The 22,196-nt window shown below is 40.3% G+C and overlaps 1 protein-coding gene across 3 annotated transcripts; it reads left to right on the forward strand.

Moving 5' to 3' along the window:
• The first annotated feature begins 79 nt into the window (after positions 1 to 79).
• Positions 80 to 21,111, forward strand: RAB3GAP1 (RAB3 GTPase activating protein catalytic subunit 1). Of its 3 annotated transcripts, XM_085067092.1 has the most exons (25): positions 81 to 225; positions 329 to 384; positions 1,234 to 1,309; positions 2,542 to 2,674; positions 2,910 to 2,988; positions 3,663 to 3,782; positions 4,374 to 4,539; positions 4,640 to 4,739; positions 6,146 to 6,227; positions 6,714 to 6,782; positions 7,543 to 7,616; positions 8,329 to 8,421; positions 9,863 to 10,032; positions 10,355 to 10,453; positions 10,771 to 10,943; positions 11,750 to 11,804; positions 12,080 to 12,445; positions 13,544 to 13,681; positions 14,938 to 15,165; positions 15,609 to 15,705; positions 15,791 to 15,894; positions 16,004 to 16,119; positions 17,010 to 17,112; positions 18,596 to 18,616; positions 19,967 to 21,111. In XM_085067092.1, the coding sequence occupies exons 1-25, from the start codon at positions 208 to 210 to the stop codon at positions 20,201 to 20,203; spliced, it is 2,973 nt and encodes a 990-aa protein (XP_084923218.1). In that variant the 5' UTR covers positions 81 to 207; the 3' UTR covers positions 20,204 to 21,111. The 3 variants fall into 3 exon arrangements, with proteins under 3 accessions (XP_084923220.1, XP_084923218.1, XP_084923219.1); XM_085067093.1 differs by lacking the exon at positions 18,596 to 18,616; XM_085067094.1 differs by lacking the exons at positions 16,004 to 16,119; positions 17,010 to 17,112; positions 18,596 to 18,616; positions 19,967 to 21,111 and having other exon boundaries at positions 80 to 225; positions 15,609 to 15,692.
• Positions 21,112 to 22,196: the final 1,085 nt, after the last annotated feature.

Here is a 22,196-nt window from a genome sequence, read left to right on the forward strand (position 1 = left end):
GCCGGGCTGTAAGGAACCCAGCAGGGAAGAGCCGTGAGGGAGGTCCAGGCTGTGAGGAGCCCGGCAGTGAGGAGCCGTGAGGGAGGTCCAGGCTGTGAGGAGCCCGGCAGTGAGGAGCCGTGAGGGAGGTCCGGGCTGTGAGGAGGCACCGCCCCCAGCCCTTTCCCGGCAGCCTCCGCCGCTGGGGGGGCCCGGCAGCAGCGCAAGATGGCGGCGGACAGCGAAGTGAGTGTTTGTCCCGCTGCTCCCGCTCTCTCCCGTTCCCCGTCTCTCCCGCTCTCTCCCTCTGCTCTCTCCGCTCACCGCCTCTCCCGCTCTCTCCCCGCAGCCCGAGTCGGAGGTGTTCGAGATCACGGACTTCACCACCGCCTCCGAGTGGGAGAGGTAGGTGCTGCCGCGCCCCTCACTCAGCGCGGAGCTCCGCCGAGCCCGGCCCGGCCGCTCCTGCCGGGGACAGCCGGGGGCTCCGCCGGGAGATCCCGGAGCCTCTCCCGGAGCCTTTCCCGGAGCCTCTCCCGGAGCCTTTCCCGGCTGCTCGGCGTTAGGCTCAGGCCGCGGCCGAGGAGCGGGTAAAGAGGCTCTAGTCGAGCTGTTTCTGAACTTAGTGAAAGGTTCACTTTAATACCTGTTTGCAAGGGATTAGAATATATGTTCAGAAGGCTTATGTGTTTTCTAAGTCGCTGTCTGACTGTCAAAATAGCCATCTCGTGGCTAAAGCCTTTAAAACTTAACAATAGAACGAAGTTTAAGGTAAGGCTCTTGCATTATGAATGTATTATTTTTAAAATGCTTTTTCCAATGATGGTGTTTATAGCAGGAGATAAGAGATTTCAAGTGCTGCGCTTTAAATCTGAATTTAGTGTATAGTTTTGTCTCAAATGCTTATTTATCTGTGAACAAGGAAACAGGAGTTAAATGTTACGTGCTGTAGTACCAGAAAAATAAAAAGGTGAGATTCTTAAATCAGTCAGAAGATGCTCATAGCAGTTGCTAAAAGTAACTGTCATGTGAAATTTAAACATAGGAGGACTGTTTTATTTGTGTGAGGAGGCAATTGTTCTGACTTTACTGTGGTACTTCCTGTTGTGGGGTTGGTTTGTTTGTTTGTTTATTTTTTAGGCTTTTTTTAAGGAATTCGGGTATAGGACAATGTACTGCCTACTTTTAGGTAGCTGAATTATCATGCAGGTTTAGTGTTCAGCAAATATTAATGCCCTTTCCTCTCCTTAATAGATTTATTTCAAAAATAGAAGAAGTATTGAATGACTGGAAACTTATTGGGATTTCTTCAGGCAAACCTTTAGAAAAGGTCAGTTACTGCTTCTGAATTTTTGTGCAGAATTTGAATTGCTAACTAGTAATGCAATAATACACACATGTATTTCATCTATTGCTGTTTTCTTAGGTGTGGCAGATAATGACTTTATTGGGGAGTTTCACTTGTAAAAGTGTCAATTTGACAAGCAGTTGCTGTAAGTTTATTGATGGGCCATCTGCCAAACAGCCTATCTCCTTGACAAAGCTGGAACTTCTTGTAGGGCTTAGTGATTTTTTAATTTTCAGTTTGAATCTGGAAACATGCTTGAAGCTGCTCTAAATACTTAAGGAATCTTTTTGTCCTGCTTTGTGCTTTTGTCACACTTCATGTACTTATGGCTGAGGTTTGCACAGTGCTACTTGTGACTCAGTGTGTTTCATAGATGGGAGAGATTTTTTTCAGAGTCTAATTAGAGCCTTTGTGATGCTTTCTCAGTCCTGTAAAATGCAGAGGAAATTGCTGAGCTCTTCTGCATAGCAATGCAGATAAATTCAGCTGGTTTGTTTGGAATGGCTGCTGTGTTTCCAGAGGAATTTTGTTGCTTTTTAATTCTAGTCAGGTACAGAGTATTTTGAATAAAAACTTATGTTATCTAATGAACTGCACCTCAGCTGTCTGTGTATTCCTACATGTCTTCTTTTCTAGACCAGAGCTCTCTTCTTAACACCCTTTAAGATCAAAGGGTTGTCCAAGTTGCTTGTTTTAGTAGGAGCTGTGATGCTGATTGTCTTAGACATTCCCACATTATATTTTTGTTTAAAAAATTAATTATCCTTACGGAATTTTTGCAAGTTATAGATAAAAATAATCATTTGTTGTTGAAAGTAAATATCAAGGTAATACTTGCACAGAATGGTTTAGATATAGATAAAATCCCAGGTGGGAAACTTCTGTCTCTGGGCAAAGTTGAGGGTTTGTATGCTTCAGATGTGTAGTTGCATATGAGAGGATGTGAGTCTTTATTGCCGTATAGTTCTGAAGACTTCTCAGGGAGATACTTGATCTTTGGAATGAGCATGATTATTGGCAACATGGATTTTAGTGTTTAAGTACCTTTATAATGAAGAGCTTTGAGAGTTGCTTTTTGAAATTAAATCATGCTTAGCCATTAGGCAGTAGAAAAGCATGAATAAACATTATTGATCACATAGGCAATATCTTTTAAAGTCTAGTGAATGTTGACCTAAATTTATGTGGTAATATCTTCTTTTTTTTATATGCAGGGTATATTCACCACAGGAACATGGGAAGAGAAATCAGATGAAATTTCATTTGCAGACTTCAAATTCTCAGTTACCCATCATTATCTTGTGCAAGAGCCCAGTGACAAAGATGGGAAAGAAGAGCTGGGAGAAGGTACCTGATAGTTCTCTTACACAGCTGTAAGGATAATGACACAAGACAGCGTCAGAATGTGGAGTCCACAGTGTGCTGATTTGCTTCTGTGTGGGATTTTCTGAGGTCTGCTAAGTGGGATCTGACATTTCAGCTTTTCCTTTGCTTTGCATTCACACATTGCTAATACAAGCCAATTGTAAGTGAGCTGAATGGATGTGATGATACATTGATTATGTATCAATTTTTGTCACAGATGCCCTTCCTCTGCCAATGCAGGACTTGCTGTGCATGAACAATGACTTTCCTCCTCGAGCCCACTGTCTGGTGAGATGGTATGTGTGCTGCCTCTCATCTCTACTGCACATGAGCATAGCAGTTGGAAAACCTGCCACAATCAGTTGTATATTTCTTTTTTCAAATAAAAATTAAAGCTTAAGTAAAATGATTCTTTGTACTGTGCACAAGGAGTGCAAAAACAGCCCACCATAGTGGGCTTATCTTTACTTTGCTTTTTTTTGCCCCAAATATTCGTCTCAATTTCATATGTTAACCTAGCTTTTATATATGTAATAAGCTTATATATATATATAAAGGTACATTCTTAAAAAGGAAAACTGCACTACCTTAAGAAACAAAATCTATATTCTTAGTAATGCAAATCTTGAGCACATAATAGCATTAGTCCTAGAGAGGTTACTTTTATGTGTTAATAGTTCCAGTTGTTATTGATATAAACTAGAAAACCTGATAGACCTGGAAGTCCTCCCAGTCAAACACATTATAGTGTTTGAGTGCTGTTAAGCTCAGGTAGTTTGTGATTTCGGGATCTGCAGCACTCCATGCCCACTCAGTCCTTGACCTCTAAAAAAAGAGGTACTTCCATCAAATGAACAGATTCCACAGTCTGTTTGTGACAATTAGGTTTTCCAGGAGCAGTATTTTTAAAATACTGTGTTTCAGCTGGCTTGCTAGAGACTAGAAATGTACTTTTTTTTCCTTTCTCAAGGTATGGCTTACGTGAGTTTGTGGTTATTGCTCCAGCTGCAAATAATGATGCTGTTGTTAGTGAATCCAAGTGTAACCTTTTGCTGAGTTCCATTTCCATTGCCTTGGGCAACACTGGCTGGTAGGTGAAAGTTTATACCTTTTTACACGTCCAGGTAAAGCTCCAGCACACTGCATTTGTGAGGAAAAGTGTTAGATTGTTAGCAAAATGCATTCAGAGCTTTTTGTATTTGCAATGCAATATTGTTAGAGAAGGATTGAAAAAATTCCCATGTATAAAGATTGAATCAATGTTTTGTTTATTTTCATTATTGTTTAAAAAGCGTAAAGGATTTTGAAAGCTGCTAGAAGTTGTTGGAATAATTGGTAATAGATAAAACATCACACATGCAAGAGGATTTCTACTGTGTGTGTAGTAACATTAACTTCCTAATCTTCCTCAAAAATTATATAGACTGAAAATGAGGTAACTGAAGTCACGGATAGGACTGTGATTGTGACAGGACAAATTGTTAGGCATTCTGTTAAATGATGACACTAAAAGTATTTTTCTTTGATTCCTATTAAGTGTTTTGAAGTCTGTTCCTCTAAGAGAAAATTTATTCTAAAGAACAGGAAATTATGCTGAAATTATGCTAGAATATTTAGCTAGTTTTAAAGACAACAAGACAGCAGGACACTTTAAATAATCAGAAGCATTGCTGGTTTGCAGTCAGGTGCCACTGTTTGTGCAAATCCATCACAAGTGGCGGCGCATGTACGTTGGGGAGTGCCAGGGCCCAGGCGTTCGCACCGACTTCGAGATGGTTCATCTGCGCAAGGTGCCTAGCCAGTACACCCACTTGTCAGGCCTGCTGGACATCTTCAAAACCAAGATTGTGAGTACAGAACTGCTGCTATGTATAACTTACGTTCAAGCCCTAGGCTGTTTGAGAGGATTTAGTCTTCACAATGAATTCATTCTCTGGTATTTTGAAGGGCTGCCCTTTAACACCCCTGCCTCCGGTTAGCATGGCTATTCGGCTTACATATGTGCTCCAGGACTGGCAGCAGTACTTCTGGCCACAGCAGCCACCAGGTAGGAGACTTGTGTCCTCAGAATAACTTGTTTTCAGACAGTCAATGCTAAAGAAAATGTTTGTGTATCTTGCCAGAAGAGCTAAAATCCTTTCTGCACTACTAGAAAAGGCTTCAGTTCAATCCCACTCTGTATGATGGAAGGACCAGCTTTAAAAGCTGCTCTGCAGTTGTCTGTGGCTCATGGCTGGGACAGGTGTTTTGGGTAGGGCTGTGCCTGCAAACATGGAGGCTGGTCAGCATTTAGAAATACAATGATGTTTCTAAAATGGTAGTACCTAGGTGGAGTGAAAAGGGTCACTGAATCTGTGAAGAATTCTGCCCTGAATTCCTTAGGGAAATGTTTGGATTTAGGTTCTAGTAGATGCAAATACTTTGTGGAAGTATTTGTCAATTGTTTCCATGAAGTCCCTTATTTTGATACTTCACTATTTAATCCTGATCCTTTAGAGGATTCTGGTTAAGGGAGCCAATGTGAGTGTGTTGCAGAAACTGGAGATAGACAGCTCCAGTTTTACTGCAGGTGTGGTTTTATGTTCACAGGGAAGAACTAGACCTGTAACTTACTGCCATCATTCAATTAGCTCTTCTCAAATAAAACCAAAGAATTTAAATGTCTTTTATCTTCTCTGAAGAGGAAATTGTGTAATTAAGTTATCCAGATACTTTATCTGGGCTAATACCTCACTTGTTTTGTTTGTAAACAGTTTGCCAGATGCAGTTAAAGTTGCAGATCAGATGCTGTAACAGCATTATTATAATAGCATTAAAATACATTATTATTATTATTATCCACTTTAATTTTCATTCAGTGGCAGGTGTCTGGTTTTGATTTATGTATTTGAAGGATATAACATGGAAAGTGCCTGAGGATGCTGGGAGGCATCTTTAAGTACCTGGGATTACAAGGAGTCTCCCAGATAATTTGTTTAAGTCTTTAACTGTAGGAGACATCACTCTTTTCATAAAATTGGCAACCTTTTAAAAGTATTTGTTTTTTCACTCTGCAGAGTTGCTCTTCTAGAGTCTTCCTTTTCTGCTTGGAACTGATTTCCTCCCCAAGTGTGTTCATGGCACTTTTGTGTCTGTTCTTGTGTCAACATTGAATCTTTAAGGCTGTCTTTAGTTATCATCATTGCCATTATGACGAGACTAACCTTCCCTCAACACGAATTACAAGAATTTTATCTGTCCTTTTGAATGTCCTGTTTCATGGTTACTTCCCAGTTTCTGTTGGAAGCAATTATTTTGTATGCCAGGAATGAGTTTTCCTAGCTCAGTCACCTTAACTGCTCAGCTATTCTCTGGTCATCCTGCATGTCACAATCTACACTGTGAAATGAAGATTACATGCTCCTTCAAATGTTGCACAGATTCTTCATGGAAAACATCTTGATTTTTCTCCAGATATAGATGCTCTAGTTGGGGGAGAAGTTGGAGGCCTGGAATTTGGGAAGTTACCATTTGGTGCCTGTGAAGATCCTATTAGGTAAGAGAAGAGTCCAGAAAACTGTTATTTATAACTTCCTTAATAGAGGACTTAAAGGTGTGTTATTTAAAATCTTAACTTTGTCTACCTACCACTTAGAATGTCCAACAGATATGTGATTATTCAAGTACATCAGAAACATCTGTGGAGGATAATGGTTTAATAGCATATAAGACCATATACAAAATTGTCTGATAATATTCAGAGTTCACGCTCAAAAGTCTTTTACCATAAGCTTCTGCAGTACCCTGTTTATATCTGAAATTATGATGTTGAAATATACCTTAAGATAAACTTTAAAAATGATATGCTTTCGTTCAAGGGTTGGATTTGCTCTCATGTATACAGTGAGAAAACTTACTGGAGAACAAAATACATAAAGGGCATCAAATTATGAACTATCACAAATATCTTTCAAAATATTAACTGTGATGGATAGAACACTTTCTGCTAGCACTGACAGACTGCAATCTTGTTTTGTTTCAGTGAGCTGCATTTAGCTACAACATGGCCTCACCTAGCAGAAGGGATAATTGTCGACAATGATGTTTATTCGTAAGTATTTTATCTGAGTTGCAAATATCTACAAGTGTGCTTTTTTTGTTCACTATTGCCTTTTAGTGTCATCTCAAACACTGTGGCTTTGCATGTGAAAAAGAAGCATTTTGAGGGATGCTAATGTCAGTTGACAGAACATCTCATTTGGGAAAGCACCTTTTGAAATGCATTTCTGTGTGAGAAAATATTATTGAATTGTAATCTCAACAGAACATACCTCCCTGGTTTTGAGCATATTCTCATGTTAGACTTGAAAATTTTGTGTATCATGTATTTCTTGGAAAAGGTGATAGTGCAGAATGGAAGGTAAAAAGAATTCACTAGTTGACATCTCTCTCCCAAAAACTATCATCAGGTTTTCTGCTAAAGAGGAAGATGTGTATACTGATACTTGAAACAATAAACCATATTGTTTTTTTCCTTTTCTCTTAATTAAGGCAGAAGTGAGTTTTCAAAATTAATACACTTTGAAAGAAGACAGTTCTAACTGAATTGTTGTCATGTGTTTCTTATTCATGTCATGCCACATACATGAGAACAGGAACTCTTGCTTGCATTTCAGTGTTTGTCATCACTGTTCAGTTTGTTTCTCCTGTGTAATGTGGTGCACATTGTGGCTTCCATGACCTCACTGGTTATGACATGATATTTAATGAGAATTTGATACTCATATTTTTAATATTTATAGTGGCATTTAGTTTCCTTTTTTCATTTTTTCTTTTCATTTTTTCTTTTTTTTTTTTTTTTTTTTTTGAAGTGATCTGGATCCTCTTCAAGCACCCCAGTGGTCTGTGAGAGTCAGAAAAGCAGATAACCCTCAGTGTTTATTGGGTAAGACATCAGAATTTCCTGTCTTCTCTTGCAGCTTTTAAACTAAAACTACTAAGTGATGGAGTTAGGGTTGAATTGTTGATTACCTGATGGCCTCTGTTTCCCTCCCTCCCCATATTTTTTTGAATGGACAATATTTTGGGCTTCTTTTTCAAGAACATAAGCTTTGCAAATACATAAATTTCTGTTGAAGTTTATTCTGTGTCTGTGTGTGGTGAAATTCATTGCTGTTCTTATTTCACAAGGTTCCAGAGAATAAGAATTTTCTCTGTTCTGTGAAAATTTAGATTTCCTAGAATCTTTCCATTTTATTAAGTGTGTTCTGCATGTATCCATCTCCTTAGTTCAATCAACCTGTCTGACAGGGAGGATTAGTACTTCTGCAGAGCTGTATTCTGCTGTCTGTCCTTGCCTTTAAGCTTGTGGGGAAAAGGGCTTCAAAACTTTCCAAGTTTCATCTTGGTTTGGCTGAAGAAGTGAATTAAACTGCAGACAGAGCTGTGCTCTGGCGGGGTGGCCAAGAGCTGCTTGGGTGTGCATTTTCCTAAGCTTTAATTATGTGGTTTAAAGATATTTATGCTTCAGAACAAATTATCAGATGTTCTTTCAGATGAAAAGATAAAAATTACTGTCCTTGGGGCACAATTTTGAGTGTTGGCTCATTGTTCAGTGAGATTTTCAGCTGAGTTTAGAAGCTTTGTTTCTCTTACAGGTGACTTTCTTACTGAATTCTTCAAAGTTTGCCGTCGGAAGGAGTCAACTGATGAGATACTTGGAAGGTCTGCATTTGAGGAGGAAGGAAAAGGTAAAACTGAAATCCTGTTGGTTTGTGTTATTCTGCCTCCCCTATACCCTTACCTTAAATTCAGATTGATTGGTATTTATAATTCCTACTCATTTTCTGTAATACTCTTGGAATTTTCTGGCCAGTGCTACATGGTGAAATTTCTCATGAATTTTAGACAAGTTTTAGCTCCCAAAGTCCCAGAGGGACAATTGCCTCTGTTATAGCTGTGGGTGTTTCCTTTCATTGGAATATAAAAGCTTAAAATTTGACTAGTATGTACAAGAGTTCATTTTTAGGGCACATCAGATTTGTCTGTATAGTTTTATGTATTTTTGCTTTTTCCATTTTTTTCTTCTCTTTGATGTACTCTGTAGTACATGTTTAACAGCCATGTTTAAAGAGTCTTTAATCTGCTTAAAGGCTTAGTTGTCATTCTCTCCATTTCAAGGAGACTTTAAAGGAAAAAAGAAAATAAAAACTCGCCAAATTATCTGACCAGCAAGTCAGACTTTATCCCAACCATACAGATATTGACATCTTTTTGATGTCTCTATCCCTGCCTTTTGCTTTTCTTGCAGTATATAGTGAACATTCCCTTCCTTCCTGCTGCTCATCACCTTTCTTTCCTCCAAATACGGCCTGTATCAATGTATTTTCTTTGGTTATACTTGATCTTAGTTTGAAGGAGCTTTGTAGTGAGCTTAAAAAGTGTTACACTGAGGAGGGTGTGTATTCCTCATAGTCCTTGACACACAGTCTGTTTAGGTCTCCGTAGCTCTAGTTTTCCTGAAGTGTTTGCTAAGGTGAGCTTTTCCAGAGTGCTGCTAATTATTCACTTAAATTTGTCTGCCCTCCTTATAATAGTACTAACTCAGTTTATCGTAAGAGGCATTCTAAACTTTACCAGCAGCAACTCTGGAAAAAAAACCCAGTCTTCCAATTCAGAAAATTTACCTGAGGACTCTTAAAACAGAATTGTGCTTACACCATGTAAGGTCAGTGATTAATACAAGATTTATTTAAGACTTATCTAAAGCTTCAACATATGCTTGAGCAGTCTTTGCTATCTGCAGTGTGTTTGTTGGTATGATGTATGAACAAGGTTTAAACACTGAGTCTTCAGCAGGCTTTTGGGCTACTCTTTTGGTAACTCTGCAGTGGCAGTGCTACTCCAGCAGGTAGCAGGCACTGTCTGCAGCCAGCTCAGTCTAGACCTCATTTGGTAGATTAAATCAAGTCTGTGACTCATTTGTGACCTCCTTCTGCTGCTTGTGTTTGCTAAGGACAGTGAATGTCAGGCATGGAACCTGCCAGCAGAGGTGTATTGCTGGTTCACAAGGGGTTAAAAATCAATACAAGCTAAGTAGGCCGAACAACACAGGTGAACTTTTGAAGAGACATGTCTAGTGTTTGGTGGTTTATTTTATTTTGTTCTAATTGCTTGTATTTAATTTGACAGAGGTTGCTGATATCACCCATGCACTGTCGAAGCTCACGGAGCCAGCGCCAGTCCCGATCCACAAATTATCAGTCACAAACATGGTTCACAGTGCCAAGAAAAAGATCCGAAAGCACAGAGGTGTGGATGAGTCTCCTTTAAACAATGATGTGCTGAACACCATTCTCCTGGTGAGTGAGCTGTCCATGCCCATGGAATTCAGAGAGCACATGGGCTTCATGCTGCCACTGATGTATTTGATGTATAGCATATAGCAGATTTAAAGGTATCTGATGGCAGTTCCATTATTTGAATTGCATTTATCAGCTTCTTGAGACAGCCCAAGTTGTTGCAAGTCTGTGTACTATAAGTGGACTAAAAGTGATCTCTGAACTCTGCTAATGGTTTTAATTAGAGGGATTCCTGGTGTGGAGCCAGCAGTAGCTTCATGGAGAAAGTGGGAAAAGCAGGATAACTATACTGATGGAAGGTTAAATTTTCTTTTTCTTCAAGTTCTTATTTCCTGATGCTGCTGAGAAACTCGCAGATGGGTTTGAAAACAGAGCCAGCACTTCAGCAGGAAACAATCCTCCTCCAGAGAATGAAGATTATGTAAGTTGTACTGACTGACACAAGAGAGAAAGCAATTCTGATTGTGTGTTCATACAGACTTTGCTGTGGCTGCCCTACATCTTGTAATAGCTAAATTTTGGAAAGTGGAATTTACCTTTGTGGAATCTATAGGTAGAAATAGTGATGATTTCTGTTTCTTTATAATTTCTTTTTTCTTCCAAAGACTGTAGTTTTTGGTATCTCCTAAGCTTAAAATATTGTTTAGCCACTTATATTGACAAACAGGAAAGAGATTGCATGGTTTTGGAAAAAATGCCATTTTTTCTGTTTCTTGCTTTCTTTTATTTCTTACCTAGAATCTCTTCAGTCAGTTTAAGTCTGCTCCATCTGACAGTCTGACATACAAATTAGCTTTATGCCTCTGTATGATAAACTTTTACCATGGAGGAGTCAAAGGAGTGGCTCATCTTTGGCAAGAGTTTGTGCTGGAAATGCGCTACAGATGGGAGAACAACTACCTTATTCCAGGGTAAGTTTTGTTGTTGTTGTTCCTTTCTCATAGCAAATGTTCTTTGTTCCAGGAACTGAGTGAGTTCACTGTGACTTTGAAACACAGTTTTGGGGTTTTTTTTAATTGCAAATGCTGTCCTCTGTTCTTATTACCTTACTGCCTTAATGCACGAAAGGGCAGGGAGTAGGGAAAAGCATCTGTGCCCTTCTCTGAAAACCTGAGGATGCTTGGGGGAGCTCAACTGAGAGATTCACTCCACTGTGTGAATAAGAGCGGGGAAAAAACTTACTGTGGTGTAGTTTCACCTCACTTCTGAGATAGCTGTTCCAAGTCAAGATGAGATGGAGCAATGATATATCCTACTTTTAGGGTTGTGGTATTTTGGTTGTTTTGGGTTTTTTTTTTTTGTTAATGGGATGGACTGGCCATTTAATCACTAGTTTGTGCTTTGAAATGGTTACACTAATAGATACAATAGAAGCTGAAATACACAGCAATCACTTCACTGTATCATTGCAGGTTTAAAAGTCCAAAGATAGTTACCTTTTTAAGTTCCAATTGGAAAACTGACCAGGAAATGCAGGGTGTTTTATACTAGTGTGAGTGATCTCTGAACTCCTGAAATGATCTCTAGGAAAAAAAAATGTAGTTTAAATTCTGGGCTTGTTTACTGAGGCAATAGAAGAGCTGTGTAGTTGCAGTGGTGGGGGTGGGTTCAATGTGGGTGTTTGTTCCTCTTTTAGATTTCATGTGATTTAAGACCACATGTGTGTGAAAGATTCAACTTTATTATTGACAATGGTTACACTTCTGCCTTTTGTTAGATTAGCTAATGGCTCTCCAGATCTGAGATGTTGTTTACTGCATCAGAAACTTCAGGTAAATATCCCAAATTTATGAATTATTTTTCTCCTAAGGAAACTGTCAAAATTACAGCAATTATTACCTAAATATATTGTTGCTTTAGATTAAGTTGTGCTTGTATTTGTTGGGTGTGGAATGCATTTTTGGGGAAAATTTTTGTTATAGCAACAAGTTCAATGGAATTGCTACCTTTTAGAATTGTAAGACCTTTTCAGTGACTCTCCAAGTTTTTCTGTATAATTGTCTCCATAAGAAAAGTAATTGCTAAACATTTTTTTGTTCCTTGTTAGATGTTAAATTGTTGCATTGAAAGAAAGAAAGCAAGAGATGAGGGGAAAAGGGGGAGTGTGTCTGATCGTTCACCTGGTGGTGCTTCTGGTGATGGTGCAAAAGGAGGAGAACACTGTGGAGATAACCCTGACAAGGAAAAAGAATTCGGCAAGTCTTGGGAATCGTGGAGTGACAGTGAGGAGGAATTTTTTGAATGTCTAAGTGACACAGAAGATCTTAAAGGAAATGGACAGGATAATGGCAAGAAAGGAGCAAAAGAAGGCAGCAAAGAGTTTGCAAACTTAAAACCAGAAGGTCGTCTGCATCCACATGGAAAGCTGATGCTGCTGCATCCAGGAGAGCCACTCTACGTTCCAATAACACAGGTGAGGGAGCAGGAGCTGAGCCAGATGTGCAGTACAATACACAGAATGTGGCTCGTAGCTAGGATTGTGGGACTGTGAATAGTTTGCAGGTTACAGCCTTACCTGCTGTTAGAATTGCTAAGTGTTTTTGCCCCAAGATTATGTTTTTCATTTTTAAAACTTAAGGAGGCTGTTAAACTGAAATCTCACACGTTCTTTTTTTTATTTGAGAATGAGTGTCCTTACCAAATTTCACTCCAAACAAAATTTTTAAACAAGAATTAAGCTTCTTTGCCTACCTTAAGTTTAGGGCTCTTTTTATTTCCAGTTCTTGAGGCATCTTGCATCACCTCCTTATTTTCCTCTGAAATAGGAGCTGCTGTGCTCCTTCCACCACAGAGATTTCTGCCTGACTTTGCAGAGTACTGGATCAGTTTTGCTGCTGTATTTGGTTTTTTATAATTTCTCAGCTCACATCTGAAAGGCCATTGTCATTAGGTTTGGTGCCATTCTCTAAAGCAGGTTTATCATCCAACAACTAGAAATGTTAGCTGGCATCAACAGGCTTTACAGCAGAGTGACAGTGGATGAAATAGGAAGTGGTGCTGTCATAGAAAGTAGTTTGAAATCAGCCATGCACAAAGAATGCAGTGGTTTTCACTCTCCTGAGAGAAATTATTCTTAATTAATGTCGCTTTGCTTGGGTAAAACATATGGGCAGAGAGTAGTCAGGCACAATGTTCTCAATTAGTTATATGCTGACAGTGTCAACAGCAAAAATTCTACATTGCTTTAGGTAGATTTTCATCCATCTCAGCAAAGTTGTACCAGTCAAACACTTCTGGATTTCATCTGGATTTTGGCATTTTAACAATATATCCTTATATTGTTATTTCATTCTCAGGTTATTTTCTGTTTAGTTTCTTTTTGTCAGTGTCATCTTCAGATGCACAACTTGAGTCTGAACTGTTTCTGCAGTAGAAAGTTGTGATTATTTCCTTTGAGTACAACCGAAGTAGAATGAACTGGTCGTGAGATGGAGCTTTCTGCTTCTCCTCCCTTGCTAAGGGCTGGGTCCAGGAGAGTCTGTTTGTCACCTTGTGTTTTTCCCTGTCACAGGAGCCAGCCCCCATGACTGAAGACCTGCTGGAGGAGCAGTCTGAGGTGCTGGCAAAGCTGGGGACATCGGCAGAGGGTGCTCACCTCCGGGCGCGCATGCAGAGCGCCTGCCTGCTGTCGGACATGGAGTCCTTCAAGGTAGCACTGCTTGGACAGTTCTGTGGGATTAGATTGCTTTCTTCTTAATTAAACTGTCTCTAGTGCTTGTGTTGGACACTTCTGAAGGTTTCTAAGGGTTTTTATTCTCCACGAAACAGTTTCAAATTAGTTTCAAATTGAAAGTAAAAACCTGTTGGTAAAATTCTTGGCACGTTTCAAAATCTGTGACAGTGTGGTCTGTTATGCTGTGACATCCACATAAATTTACACAATGTCTGTGGGAAGGGAAAAAACACATCAAACATACAATTGATAAATTTTGAATTAAAACAGCTGTTCATTAGGTTGGGACTAGACTAGCTGTGGTTTTGGGTAATTTGTTCCATTTCTTGTCTGAGCTCTGCAGAGGGAGCTAAGAGCACATCCACTGCTATCATCACAGGAGCTCAACACTAAAAAGATTGGAGATTCCATAATGAAGTAGCTATATATATTTTTTTTAATTATTGCAGTGTTTGTGGTAAAAGGATATAATGTGCTGTACAGTTATTTATAACACAACAGTAATCAGTTTAACTGTGACTGATGGCATATTAGGTATATATAGAAGTTTTATTTATATGGTGCAAGAAATCTAAAATCTCAAAAATGCAGAACCATCATTTGAAGCACAAGGGCACTATTCATAGGTACATCAAATAGAAAACTGTGCTTTCTTTTACCTTCTGGACCTGTGGATGTATTTAATTGTGTTGATTTTGTATCTATGAAAAATGAAGTTATTCTTGTTTGGGAAAGATTTTTTTTAAGTTCCTTTTTAAAAGAGGAAGAAAAGGTGAATTTTGTCACTGGAGTGTTAAAAGATGGGAAGTCACTGCTGAAAGCATAAATAGGCAGCCCAGTGATTCTTTTAGTCTTTAATGGGATAACCTTAGTGAAAATTCCTATTTATTGCATGTGTCATGTGCCAGGTAGAAGCTTAACAGTACAATTTTGATCTTGCCCAAAATAACTGATGAATATAATGAATGTACATTTTGTGGGTGATGAGAAGGTGATTTATTTGTTGTTGTTGCTGCTGATGGGGGTTTTACTCCTTGCCAATGTCTTGCTTTATGCATTATTCCCTCACCCTCCCAGGTCTCTGTCCTGCTGTACAGTTTGTGGACAGAAGTCCCTGAGTTTTGTCTCTTAGTCTGTCCTCTACCCACTACACCATATTGCCTTCTGACCCAGGCTATCATGTTTTTATAGGATTTTCCAGGAACAAATTTTCTGTCCTCTCCTCCCTGCAGGCAGCTAATCCTGGCTGTTGTCTGGAGGATTTTGTGAGGTGGTACTCACCTCGGGACTACATTGAGGAGGAGGTGGTCGATGAGAAGGGCAATAAAGTCATTAAGGGCGAGCTGAGTGCTCGGATGAAGATTCCCAGCAACATGTGGGTGGAGGCCTGGGAGACAGCAAAGCCAGTCCCAGCACGGAGGCAGAAGAGGCTCTTCGATGACACCAGGGAGGCTGAGAAGGTGAAAGCTCTGGGGCTGGTGCCAGTCTGCTCTGTGATGCTCCCTGCAGCCCTTCCTTCTTCCCCCTGAAGCATTTAGACACTAAAAAGTCCTTGCACTGTGTCCTGAACTGTTTTGTGCGTGGCTTAGGGTTAATTGGAAATCCCTGTGCAGCAGGGTATTTGAAATACCTAAAAGTACCCAATGTTAATTAGGTATTTGTTTGAATTATTAGTAAATAAACCAGATTTTTACCTGCATATGTGTTAGGAACATTTTAGTTTCCTAACACAGTTATTTTTAGTTTCATTCTAACCTGTTGGGACTGAAGATTCATGTAAAATGGCCTGTCAAGTCCTGTGTTACAGCAGTGTTCCATTTTTGTGAATTCATCTTTTCCTAGTTAACCTTATCTTTGGGAAGTAGTTTAGATCACTAAAATATTAAATTTTCTAATGTTGCAGGTGCTTCATTACCTTGCAGTTCAGAAACCAGCTGACCTTGCAAGGCATCTCCTGCCTTGCATCATCCATGCAGCTGTACTCAAGGTAAAGGATGAAGGTAAATAATGTTTAATAACTTACTAAGATTTTTAAGGGGCAACAGCGATGCAATAATTACAACTTTGTTTCTTTCCTTCTAATAGAAGCATTAGAAGATATATCCTCAGTTAAGAAGATTATTAAGCAGATAATATCCCATTCCAGCAAAGTGCTACGTTTCCCAAGTCCAGAGGACAAGAAGTTGGAAGTAAGGCTCTTTTACTGGCTGGGGCTGAAAACCTGACAGACTTTTGCAGTGTTCATGGGAATTTTAAAAGAACATAATTTTAATTATCCCTTTTATTAAACCCTTACAGGAAATCATTGCTCAGATTATGAGTGTGGAAGCCATCATTGCCAGGGCAAGGTCTCTCAAAGCAAAATTTGGGGTAGAGAAATGTGAAAATGAAGAGGAGAAAGAAGATCTACAAAGGTGACTTTTTTTTTTTCCAATTGTTATTTTTCACAATATTGCTTTGGTTTTCCTCTGATGCCCTTGTTTATATTTTCAAAATTCAGGACAGACGGAAATGATGACAATAAAAAAATACTGAGGAATCCTATTTGGGTATCCCTGTCAATAGACTATCTACAGATGATGTGTGTGGTTTCCCTCAGTGCTCCTCCAATTAAGCATCTCTTTGAAAATATGTGATCCAGGTTATTTTAATGGAATTTGATTTTATCTTGACAGAACTGGGGATTTAGGGGGTTTTTGTGTATATAAGAGGTATATTTAATGAACTCTGTTACAACAGAAGTAAAATTAGGACTAGAAATTTAGTATTTTCTGTAGATATTATGGAATGAAATAGCCCCTTCTAAAGTTGTTTCACATCACTGAAGGGCTCTGAATGGGAAGTGGCAAGGAATGTTCCTTGCATCACTACCTGCTGTCAGATTATTTACTTGCTGCTCAAGATGACTAATACGTTACAAAACCAAGTTAACTTCTTGCTGCTGTGCTGGGAGGGAGAGATGACATTTGTGCAGTACCTGTTGGGAGTTCAGAGATGTCATGTCTGACCAAACCAATGTCTTTGTGCTAAAGAAAATTGTCACACTGTTAATACCATGGAGGCTTTCCTGTTGATTTTATACATCTGCATTAGGAGCCCAGCTTCCATCTTAGGTAATTGAGAGAAGAAATCTTTCCTTAAACTTCTAGAACAGAGAACCAAGAGAATCTTCCAGATCTCACCCTGAGCAAATGATGCTTGGTGAAGGCCTTGGCATGGGGAACAGTTCTGGGTTAGATCAGCAAACAGGATCTGCCCAAGGATTAAACATTCCTTTTTCCTTTTCAATCATTTGTTCCATCAGATTTGTAAACAGTCTCCTGGAGCAGCCAGAAGTGTCAGTTGTTGGTGCAGGAAGAGGACCTGCTGGCAGCATCATTCACAAGCTGTTTGTGAATTCTCAGAGGGTAAGAGAGCTCTGGGTCACTGCAGACATTTCTGATTTAACCAGAATGAGGCAATGAGTTATTATATGGTGCCAGTGTATTTTGTCTGCATATCTGCATGTATTGTCGTAAATGTGCTTGAGGTGTTTTCTGTGATGTTCAACATGATTTTGGCAAGAACAGAACCTTGCCAGACCAAAGAAGAGTGAGTGACCTGGGGTGACAAACAATTGAAGCTACCTGGGTGAATGAAGGTGTCATTAATGCTTGATGTACTTCAAATGGTAACATCAGTAATGCTGTTATGGCACAAATTTCTGCCTTACCACAGCAAGATCAAGTGTTGATTGTTACACATAAGAATGCAGAGAAACTGGTTGTAATATTATATATTTTAGAAGGAGTAACTTCTTAAACTGAGGCTTATGCTTGGAGTACTTGAGATTTCTTCTGTGGAAACCAGCATGCTTAGGAAGTTTCTGTTCTTTTTCAGTAGGACTCTACATTCAGTTTACCTATTGCCAGTGTTGCATCTGTTTTCTGGAGACCCTTCCTTTGCTCACACTGATATAAATGTTGCCTTTTTTTCTTAAGCAGTCTTTGGAACAATTAGCCTGAAAGTATTGATTCCCAAACCTCATGGACTGCAGTCAGCATTCAGTTTCTGTCAGAATTACACCTGTTCATAGCATCAAATTACTACAGTGGTAGTAAAATGGTAGTAGCCTGCAATGCCATTTGGAAATAATTGCCAGGAAAATGTTGTGATTGGGTGTTAATTTAAAGGGATCAATTATTTTGTAATAATCTGTATTTTGCAACTCAGCATAAAAAGGACCATTCTGAAAACAGAGCGTGGTTATTCCGAGGAATGAAAATTGGGACATTTCTTTTATTCTTCCAGTCTGTAGGGGAAATATGGTTGCAAATCTCCACATGCCAGCCAGCCACCCTTACAGACTCCCCTGTAAAGCCCAAGACTGTGCCCTGTCAGTGTGTGCACACCATGCACTTGCCTCTTTAAGTCACAGGCAATGTGTTTTCAAAGCTGAGTAAGTTTTTAGCCTTAAGATCAGTGCAAATTTCTAGGGTTTGTTTTCTTTTGAAACACCAGTAACTAAAACAGAGTTACAGATACTTCCCACTAGTAACTAGTCAGTGTTAATTAAGATTTCTTAGTAGGACAGGAGCCAACTTGCTACAAACCCCCCCTTGTATATTTACCCTGCCATGAGTTCTTTCGGTAGAGAGCTGTTTGGTGAATAGAAGTGGAATGAATTCATTGCTCATTACCTTTTGAACCTGGACTCCTCTCTGAGCTGTGTATAATGTGTTCTGTTCTCAAGTTTTCTCAGGAAAATTCTGATAGCCAGTGCATGTCCTTGGAAGTAGAGTGCATGATGTCTCTTAAACCTACAGTCTCCTCCTAACCTCTTGTAAGTCACCTCTGACTTGCCTTTGTTTCTGTCTTTCATTACTGGTTCTTTTCTCATCCCCTTCCAAGCTGACTGAATCTTCTGATGAGGTAACCAACTTTGTCCCTCCTTTCCCTCTCATCTGCATAGAGCTGAACCTTCTGGTAGACATAGTGCAACAGTTGGATTTAGTCTGTACTGGTGTTCACATGTTGAGCATAAAAATAACTGTGTTTCCAGAATGGTTTTTCTGCATTCACACTTTATTTTTAGAGCCTAATAACACTAGTGAAAAGAAAGTGAAATGTTTAATTAAAAAAAAAAAAAAACAACTAAAAAAAACCTCTCAAAACAAAAAGAACCTCAACCAACCAAAAAACATTTCTTCAAGTGAGTATTGATATTTTCTGATGCTGAAATATGTGGCCATGCCTTTATATTCTTCTCTGGTGCCACCACTGTTTGTTTGTTGATGTTTTGGGAGGAGGTAGTGATGGACAATTAGCTGGATGCTGCATTCCCAATACTAGTACTTCCTGAAGCTATGGAACTTTTTGGACAGATATTTGGGAAAGAAGCAGGGTAATTGTGTAAAGTGTAGCACAGGGAACATCCTCTCTGTTGGTTTCCTCAAGCTGTTCTTGTGGGCACATGTGGCACTTGTCCCTGGTGGATTCTGTGGCACAGACTGCAGAGCCAAGTGGGACTGGGTCCCCCTGCTCCTGGGAGAGAGAGGGGTGGGAGCAGAGGGCCAGCTGTGAGGGACCACGAGAGGCAGCCAGTGGCTTCTGCCACATCTCAGTGACATTGCCAATGTGGAGTTTTATATGCTTGAACTGGGAAGGACCCTATTAGGGTACTGGTGAGGGTGTGTGTATCCACAGGTATATGTAATTAAGGAATGATTATGGGTCATGCCAGCCCTTCTTCCAGCATCCAGCCAGCACTGTTGCTGCTGCCTGGCTCTGAGGCAATGAGCATCCATGGGGATTGTGCAGTGTCTCACTCGCTCTGCAGTGAAATGTCAGCAGGGCTCTCTGGCCATGAGAAGCTCATCCCGCAGGAGTGCAGGAGTCTGAAGGGCAGGTGACTGTCAGGACTGCAGTAGTGCCACTGATGATTTTGAAGAGGTGGCTGGCTTGGCCTTCTGTAGCCACAGGGAGCTGAGGAGAGCACCCTGCCTGAGAAGGGGCCATTCCCTCTGGTCACAGCCCTTGCTTCACACTGCCACAAGATCAGGACCTTCATCAAGGCAGAGCTTCACCATGCACACGAGGGTTCTTCCACCTATGTTCGCTTTATTTCCTGGCATCCCATTAGTGCCTTGCTCTGTGTACACATAAAGACTCTTTATGTGTTCCCCATTTCTAATCTTCCTCTGTTCCTCTTGAGAGCTGTTTTCTGCATCCCAGTGCGAGGCAGCAGCACGCCCTGTCACTGTCGCTGTGCTCTCCCCGCAGGTTCCCTCGGTGCCGCCGCTGGAGGAGGAGCTGCGGCGCTCGGGCTCGCAGGAGGAGCGCAGGCAGGGCGTGCAGTCGGACTTCCCTCCGCCCACGGGCCGGGAGGTGATCCTGCGCACCACGGTGCCCCGGCCCGCCCCCTACTCCAAGGCGCTGCCGCAGCGCATGTACAGCGTGCTGACCCGCGAGGATTTCCGGCTGGCAGGGGCCTTCTCTGCAGACACCACCTTCTTCTGACACAGCCCTGTCCTCCCCAGCGGCGTGGAACTCATTACCGCGGGCAGGGAGTGCTGCAGGTGGACTGGTGAGCATTGCAGACAGAGCGCTGCTTCTCAAGGACTTGGATGGGACGCCGTGAGGGGTGGCTGTAGCAACTCATCTCGGAGGTTTGGAATGCCTTCAGGAGTGGTTTCAAACTATGTGTCCAAAGGGAGCATATTTTCCTTTCTTTGCATTAGCTTGTTTAATTATGGACCTGAATGGGCTGTGTGCAAATATTCATGTTGAAATTCATGCAGAATGTGCTGCTTTACACTTCAGGATCAGACTTTATCAAGTGACATTAGTCTACTTAAATTGATATATATAAACATTAAGTAATTTATATTTATTACTAATCATAATCACAGAGCCCAGTATTTTTTGGTTAATCGCTGTTTCAATACTTCTAAAATATCCTTATTTTTATTTAAAGTGTACAGTTCACTCTCTAATTCATGCTAAACTCTCCTAGCATTGGTTGTCTAAAAAGATCTTGTTACTTCTCCCAGCCAGAACTAAGTGGACAGTGAGCCTGACTAACATCCTGCAGTGCATCACTGAGGGGTTGGGATACTTTATATCCTTCCCTGTGCAAGGGCCAAAGCTGTGTGGAAGTGACACCCCGGGGTGTTCCACTGTGAGCAACTTGCTGGTGTTTACCAGAGCCATTTGCCTGCACTCCCTCCCTGTCATCGATGGGAGAGGAGGGGACAGCTCTGTCACCTCTGCCCCCTCACCCCACATGTGCCAATGTTGCTTTACAGTGACCTTCATCTGTCTGAATGAGAATCAGCAAAAGATCAGCATTACTTTACAAATGTGCAAACAGCTCCAGTATTGTGGACATTACTCAATAAAGATGAACTTACTGTTGGCTCTCAGTATTCCCATGCTTTTCTGTGCCCTCCTTGCACAGTCCGACCCAGGAAGGACATTGTGACTACAGGGAGTACAGAGAGTTGGGTTCAGATGTTAGTTGTAGGATTGCAGTGTTACCCTAAAACATCCTTGAGGGGATAGGGATCAGAGTCTTTTCCTCACATAAAGTTCTATTAAGTAGAAATACATTTTTCAGGATGAAGAATATTTAACAAGGTAAAATCTTGTCACAGAACTTGTTTTCCAGGCTGTTTCTGTGTTACTTCAGACAAAGGGGTAAGTAAGATAAAGACCTATGTAGCTGTTCATTTAACTGTGTGGCTTCTCTAAAAAGAATTACACCAGGCAATTCCTGATTTACTGATTAAGTAAAATTTAGGTTAAGCTTCTTCCCCAATACTCTTGGTTTCCTCTCTCTAATGAAATCTTGTACTGCAGTGTGGACTCTTGTAAAGCTGTATAAACTTGGAAGTCTCTAACCCTTGGCCATCAGACTATACCTACCAGGTCAGTTGAACTGCTGGATAGATGATTCCTTTGTCATACTCAGACACCCACCACAAACATCATTAACACAGCTAATGTCCTGTTAGTTTCACTGTAGAAAGTGGTGCATTCCTGCAGCTACCTTGTGTTAAACAGTCTTTTTTCTCTGTTCAAGAGTTGTAACTTTAAGGATTTTTCTCAGAAGGATAACTTAAAAAGCTTTTACCTTATTTAAACTAGATGTAGTTGAAATTGCAGCCCTGTACTTTCAGATGATGTATTGTGCACAGCTCTGCTTTATGAGCTTACAACTGCATTACAGCATTGAAGGGGTGAAGAAAGCATTAAAAAAATCACTAGGAGAAAGAACTGTATTTATTTAAAGTAACTGTAAGGCAAGCCTGGTAAGCAGTTCAAAATTACCAGCATCTCCGCAATCTTGTTAAGAATTTGACTGTAGCATTTCCCAGAAACTACCTTGATGAGATAATTGCTGATATTTAATGTTCCTTATCCTGAGTAACATTTCAATACAAGCTGGTTTAAGTAAAAACAGAATTCAACTGACATCAATTCTAAATGCCAAAGTCCTGTAAGTCAGGCC

This window comes from Lichenostomus cassidix, chromosome 7 (genome assembly GCF_008360975.1).
Source record: "Lichenostomus cassidix isolate B80296 chromosome 7, HeHo_3.0, whole genome shotgun sequence".
In the NCBI taxonomy this organism is placed as follows: Eukaryota; Metazoa; Chordata; class Aves; order Passeriformes; family Meliphagidae; genus Lichenostomus; species Lichenostomus cassidix.

Coding starts and splice junctions, on each gene's coding strand:
- RAB3GAP1 (XM_085067092.1), top strand. Junction 2,989..3,662: donor GCCCACTGTCTGGTGAGATG/GTATGTGTGCTG, acceptor TCCTTTCTCAAG/GTATGGCTTACGTGAGTTTG. Junction 6,228..6,713: donor GCCTGTGAAGATCCTATTAG/GTAAGAGAAGAG, acceptor GTTTTGTTTCAG/TGAGCTGCATTTAGCTACAA.